Raw genomic sequence first — 7,588 nt, forward strand, 5'->3', positions numbered from 1 at the left:
CGTTTAAAAACAATTTACTATAAATAATAATAGTAAAAAACGCATTAAAAATGGATTAACATCTATTTGTGTAGAATGAGATTTTTTTCCACAAAGTTATAAAATAATAAATCGTTCCGAGTGTCGGAAAAGTCGTGTTGTGAAACTTTAAATTGTTAAGAGTTTACCAGTAATAATAGTGTCATAAACGTATATTTTTTCACCTATTTAACCTTAAGGTGAGAGCATTTATTTTTTTAATTGTATTATATTTATTGTATAATTAAATGTACAAATAATAAATACTAACATATTTTAACAGCTTCTGAAAAATTATTTCGTTATACATATTTTTTAAAATATAAGAAAATGTTTTTTTTTATATGTTAATGTAAATATATTTTTAACATTTAATATGTTAATATAATTTTGCCATGGATAACCAATATTCACTATTTTTTTCATAAAAAAATCAATATGTTAGTAAAAATATACATAGCACTGCAAAACTATAAATTAATTTATTATTTATAATATCTTATAAAATAAATAATTTTTTTTAATTAAATCAATAGAATTTTTATTAATTAATTAAAAATGTACTGTATTTATTGGTTTAATAATTTTGTTCGATTTATTTATTAATTTAATTAAATCGTTAGTAAATTTATCAAATGATCAATACATCTGATAAATGAAACTATTAAAACATATTAATATATATTCTTGAATTGTCGCTAATTAAAAAAAATGGTCAGAAATAGTCGTTTTTTTAATTGTGGTCACTGTATTATTGTATTAAAAAAATTGTATTTTTTAAGTTTAACTAACGAAACAAATTAAATTTTGTAATGATCACAAAACAAGTTTTGCAAATGTTAAAATATTTTTAATACGCGAATAATTAGTTTACAATATATTTCATTAAAAGATATGGATTTTCTGGCCATATTCACCTGCTCCTCCTTCCTAATGACGTCCCAGTTTATAATTTACGGCAATTGAATTTTTCAAAAAAATTTACATCAAAAGTAATAAAATCAAGCCGTTACCGTCGTAGTATGAACGTTCGGTTTTCTAGCGCTCATAAAACGACTTTTTATAATAATATTACAAATATAATTAAGCACACCTAAACCAAATTTTGACCATTAGGAGAGCGCAAAAAACAATTATCCCTTCTCAGAAGTCAAAAATCCACGTCAAAAGCAATAAAATCGTGTCGGCGCCGTCGCAGCGGGAACGCTCGTTACCGAGCGTTCCCACTGCGGCGGCGCCGACACGATTTTATTGCTTTTGACGTGAATTTTTAACTTCTGAGAAGTGATAATTGTTTTTGCGCCCTCCTATTGATCAAAATTCGGTTTGAATATACTTTAATCAGCCCTTGTATATCAGAAGTTCATAGTAATATTAATAAGGATAGCTATCATATTTTTTTTGTAGTTCTTCTTCCGCTTATTTTCTTAAAGAAATATTTTGGACTTGACCGTATGAAAGTTCAAAAACTATAATTGGTTTTAGAACTTATTAAAAAATCATTAGATTAGATTTGGATTGGAACAGAAAAATGACGTTTCGCAACTGTTAAATTGAGTTTCATAGACATCTTAGGGCAGCATATAATTTCACTAGTGCCAATCAGTTAAATTTATATTTTCGCTAGTAGAAATATATATCTACTGGTAAACATATACATTCACTGTAGCATTTGTACATCGCATGTAAATTATATTTTCACAGGTAAAAATATATATCTACCGGTGAAAATGTATTTTGATATGTTTTCACTGAAATGATATATTTATAAAAATATTTTCGGAATAGATTTGGTACTATTGTTTTAGATTTTACTTGAAAAAAACCTCCTAAAAAAATCTGGTTTAAAAAATGGATTCAAATTCATAAAAATTGCAGCTTGTGAATTATCAATAGTCCTCGAAATACCTGCATTGTTTCTTAAAGAAGTTGATTGCAGACAGCGAAAAGTAAAGAAACAGTTCGATTATGAAAGTTGTGATGAAGTTATACATAATATTGAAATAAAATCAAGGATGAATTCTTCAATTGTATAGAAGACAATCAACGTAATTTAAGTTAGATTTGATAACTTAAAATATCATAGAACCTTTTTAGATTTTTTGAATACCATCAATGGTTTAATAAATGTTTTGCCAGAAGTATTGATGGAAAATTGTAAAAAAATAGAGACTAAGCTCACCGATAATGAATCATTGGATATTGCTGCTATTGAACTCTGTGAAGAATTAAAATTACTCTGGAGATTAGTTAAGCCACATTATTAATATATATATTCCAATGAAGTAACTGCAATTCAAATAATTCTGACAATTCCTATATCTGTAGTCAATCTTGAGAGAAGTTTTTCAAAATTAAACTGCATTAAGAACCATTTAAGGTCACGAATGACCGAAGAAAGATTAAAGGGGTTTTCAATTTTATCTATTAAAACTGAGATGACATATGAGCTCGAATGCAAGAAATTATCAATGATTTTGCAAAAATAAAAGCAAAAGAAGTTAAGCTTACATAGGGTTTAAAGTATATTTTGATCTCTTCATACATATTCAATAGTGGTAATAACTACAATTTTACTGTAATTAAAACTATATTTACAGATTATATAATTTTAAAAAAGTAATAAATATTCATGTATTTAGACTAAACCTAAAATTTATTAATATAGGGTATTAAAATTCTTTATAAAATATTAAAGAAAAAACAAGTTACAAAATAAAGTGAAATCAATAAATAAAAATAGTTCTTTAAATAATCAAACTGCCTTAAATCGATATGGGTTGTGATAGACGTTGTTCTACATGAAAAATAAATATTCCCATAGTAAAATGAAAAGTCACACGCAACCACTGAATAAATGAAAAGCCATTGTATTGTATATTACTTTTTTTTTCAGCATAAAACCAATTATCTATATTTACACGGACACGACATTTTTATTTGTATACATGTGTTTTGTCAAAGGGCAATTGAAAGTCAAGTGATAAATCAGTCGATACTCAGATTTGTCGTAATAAAATTTATACCTTTATAGTTTTATGTTAACCATAATCCATTTTATCAAAAATACAAGAAAACATGTAACATTTCAAAAGCTTATTACTTATTTTTGAAACGCCTACAACTCAAATGTTAATTCAACGACAACTCGAGTAGCATTAGTATACTTTTTACGTCACCACTTATTACCATTTCACATGCTTTGTCATACATAACGTCATAATCATAAAAAGTACTAAATACGCCCATCGTGCAAACTTGCGCGAAATGAGAGGTTATCGTTCTTATCGCATGAAAAGCAAAGTATTTTAGATAATAATGTCTGGAGGGTCGCTAGGGTAGTTCATGGATATTCATTTTAAATACTCGTATGAATATTTGACTGGGGGAAATGGAGCAGTCGGAGCGGAAGAAGGGGTTATAGGCAAATGGGCCGGAAGAGGTCGACAGTCGCCGATTCGTCCGCTACCCCACTACCGTTTCCGTGTCAACCGGAATGGGCGTGGTTTAGGCAACCCCCGCCGTTTCGATTTAATTAAGCTGTGTCGTCTTTTGTGTCTTGTCTTGACGACTCTAGCATTCCCCTTTGGGAAGTTAAAAAATAAGCTTGTGCAATTTATTGTTTTGTATTATTGTGACAAATCTTTAAGTAATAAATTAAAATGATACAAATTGGACCAGCTCCTCGTTGCTGACATTAAATAGATCAATGTTTAATGCTAGCGTATTACATTTTTAGCTACATACACTCAGCATCAAAGTTAAACGCGTTATTCATAACAAAGGCGAGCGAGTATTTTAATAGTATTTTTTCAGACGTCGTTTACGAGCAGAGAGAATCTCCACTTGCTCTTAGAAGTAATTCCGAAATATTTAGCGAAAGTTTCTCTAGCTATAATATTCTAATTAATATCGTATGAAAATTTTGATAGATGAGATCGGGAAAATTATATAAATAGCATTTTTTGACATTAAAAGACAAACTATTGAATTAATCCTACTTACACAAAAAATCATTCTGTAAAGATTAATAGTTCGCAGCAATATTAAAATATTTGCATAAAAAAAACTTTAATTTTTAGCTTCCGTATTTATGTCATTAATGAATCGGCTCACAATCGGCTGGTTACGAACTGTCTACTATCACTCAAATAACTCTGGAATAATCGAGATCAAGCATTTTTTTACTACTAATAATACATGACAAACTTTGCCGAAGGCTTATTCAAAGTCAGTATATATGATGTCCAATTGTATTTTGTCAATTTTGGTGAAAAATAAATTTAATGAATGTGGAACAAGCGAAAAAAAATCATGTTGTTAGCTAAACGAAAATAATGTTTTTTTTTTAATTTTTGACGAACTCGAAGGTTTCTCAAAAATTTTCATAAAATATTTTTTTCTTAAAAATTAAATTTATACAAATATTTTTAAATAATTTACAACCACTGCAATTTTAAAAATTAGTGGTTTTAATTTGCTAAATTCACAACTATATTTCGAGCAGGTAGAATTAAAGAGACAAATATTTCCGATTAACACTTCGAAAATATTGTTTAATAATTAAAGTTTTATGACCGAGTCTAGGAATTGCGATTAGCAAAAATTTTGTTTTGACTTCCCTGAACAGTTTCTGGTCAACAAAAAAAATTAAAACGCAAGAATTAATAACTTATATGACGATTAAGGTAGGTTCGGGTAATAAAGCCTGTCGGGTAATAAGGCCTAAGTAATAAAAATCCAATTTAAGCTTGTTTAAATCACTCAAGGTTACAAACATAAGTAGCTAACACTCAAAGATGGCCCTTCAAACGTGTCACGACAGGATAGCTCGCGCGATTTCGCCAGTGCGTCGTCGTTCATTGTGGGAAGCGGTTGCGCAACACGAATAACAAAAAATCGTCCGTTACAAACGTAAGTATTTTTTGAAATATTTCACATAATTATGTTATTTTACATTATAGATTTCTATCATTTCATACTTTTATGACCTTAGAAGTTTAAATTATAATATCATGATCCGAATCATATTATTTTTATTTTTCTTTACACATGTTGTCGGTGGTTATTAAGGCCTACAAAATTTGATCGTAGGCCTTATTATCCTCCTTTTTGTATCAATTTCACAGCTTTAGTTAGTATCTTTTTTAAAATGCAAGGAGTGTTATAAAAAGTAATGACAACTGTTTATTGTTTTTTTTTAGTGACAGCAATCACAATGCCTCCCAAACGAGCATTGTGGTCTGAAAATGACTTGGTGTCGGCTGTTCGAGCGGTAGAAAGAGGAATACTGAGCACCTATAAAGCTGCTGAGAGGTATAAAGTACCCAGAAGAACCATTAGAAATCATCTTCAGACCGGCAGTTTAAAAAAAACACTAGGTCGAAAATCCATACTCAGTGACGACCAGGAAACTGAACTTGTAAGCAGAATCATAAGGTTCGCTGAAATTGGATTGCCTGTGACACCACTGATTCTCCGACGCTTGGTCTTTAAATTTTGCGAACTTAATAACATCAATCATAAGTTCAACCCATCTCATAAAGTTGCTGGTAAAGATTGGTTTAATGCATTCATGAAAAGACATCCAGAAATATCTAGAAGAAAAGCTCAATTCATAAACCCTGCCAGAGCTCAAAAGCTTAATAAATTTATTGTTGATGATCACTTCAAGCGACTGAGTGAAGTTTATGATAATTTGGACTTGAAAAGTCATCCTGAAAGAATTTACAATATGGATGAGAAAGGTTGCCGTCTAACGATCCATCATCAGCAAACTGTTTTAGCAAAGAAAGGAGCTAAAATAGTGCACTTACAGTCTTCAGAACACGCTGAAAGTGTCACAATCGCCGGATGTATAAATGCACTTGGCATTGCAATACCACCAATGATCATTTTCAAAGGTAAACGACTGAAACCAGAGTTATATGACAACATTCCACCGGGAACATTAGTTCAAAAATCTACAAAGGGTTATATGACCAATGAACTTTTCAAGGATTTCTTGAAACACTTAGCCCGGTACAAAAGTACAGGAAAGTGCCTTTTAATATTTGATGGAGCAGCCTGTCACCTAGACCTATCCATAGTTGAAGTTGCCGATTCACTCGATATATCATTATACTGTTTACCATCAAACACCACTCATGAACTCCAACCGCTTGATAAAGCCGTCTTTCGATCATTTGAGCACCATTGGGATGCTGAAGTTTTAACATTTATGGAACAAAACCCAGATAAAAAACTCACTAAGGCAAGATTTAATATTATTCTCTCAAATGTGTGGTCGAAATCTATGACCCATAATAACACTATAAGCGGCTTCAGGGCAACTGGTTTGTATCCATTGAATCCACAGGCTATTCCAGAAACAGCTTTTGCACCATCTTTACTGACAGAGGCACCAGCTCCTCCTGTATCTGACGATGTTAACAAAGAAAATTCGCCATATCTCGTCTACCCTAGGCCACCAACATCGGGACCATCAACATCAAGAATTGGAGAAGAATTAATTGGTCAAACCCCAAACAAACGTCCTGGAAGGTTTTACCCTATGGTTTACGGTAGTTCTAGTTCGGACGATGATGAAGATCATGTGCCTCTCGCTGAAATAAAAAGGACAGTATTTAAGCAGCTTATGCCTACACCAGTCAAAAATACTGAAAAAACACCAATCGTTAGGAGAAAAGCCTTAAATTATAGGGGAACTCCAGTCACTAAAAATATGTTTGACAAAAACAAAGAAGAAAAGAAAATAATAAAGACATCGAATCTCAAAGGTAGAAGTAGTACTAAGCAGAAACAAGTGAGCTGGTATTGTCATGGTTGTGAAGAGGATAAGATGGCAGATATGAGGCAATGTGCTAAATGCGGCAAGTGGTATCACGAGGAGTGCGTTGGTTTGTCAGCAGATGATACGGACACTTTTGAGTGTCCTGATGGCTGTTAATCAAAGGAATTTGTTGCTTTTTTAAGACTTCATGCATGATTAATGCATATCTATGATTATTGATCATAATTACCAAATATAAGATGCATATTTTGATTATTATAGTATGTTAAAGCCTTAGGCCTTATTACCCGACCATAGTATAATAAGGCCTAAAGATAGAGTTTTACAAAATGTTTAATTTTGTTTTTGTTTACGGCAAAAGTTGCCATTTTTTGTTTTTATTTTATAGTAATGTATCTATAGGTATACTTTACATTAAAATTAGTTGATTTCGATATATAGTTTTTATTTTATTTCAAATCTCCCTTAGCTAGGCCTTAATGCCCGAACCTACCTTATATGAATAAGTCTTTGGCAAGGAATAGTTCGCCGGCAAAATAAAGCAAGAGTCAATGTTTCCATGTAAAGTATATAAATCATACAATAAGATGCTGTATTTTTTTTCAAAATTAGATGAAATATATCAGGTGATGAGATGTAATTTATATTATAAAACTTTGCATTAAAAATAATATAAAACTAAAAACTAATCGTATATTTTCATTGCAAAACTTATGCGTGTTTTTATGTATGATACCTTATGATTTACTTCAGAAGTTGGCATTGCCAAGTGTCATC

The 7,588-nt window shown here is 30.7% G+C and overlaps 1 protein-coding gene across 1 annotated transcript; it reads left to right on the forward strand.

Annotated features, from left to right (window-relative positions):
* The first annotated feature begins 4,709 nt into the window (after positions 1 to 4,709).
* LOC148232433 (uncharacterized) lies at positions 4,710 to 7,243 on the forward strand. Its single transcript, XM_088192221.1, has 2 exons — positions 4,710 to 4,932; positions 5,223 to 7,243. The coding sequence occupies exon 2, from the start codon at positions 5,237 to 5,239 to the stop codon at positions 6,965 to 6,967; it is 1,731 nt and encodes a 576-aa protein (XP_088048347.1). The 5' UTR covers positions 4,710 to 4,932; positions 5,223 to 5,236; the 3' UTR covers positions 6,968 to 7,243.
* The last annotated feature ends 345 nt before the right edge of the window (positions 7,244 to 7,588 follow it).

Source organism: Plectrocnemia conspersa, unplaced genomic scaffold, assembly GCF_051122295.1.
Source record: "Plectrocnemia conspersa isolate PC_06_02 unplaced genomic scaffold, ASM5112229v1 ptg000009l, whole genome shotgun sequence".
Taxonomy (NCBI): domain Eukaryota; kingdom Metazoa; phylum Arthropoda; class Insecta; order Trichoptera; family Polycentropodidae; genus Plectrocnemia; species Plectrocnemia conspersa.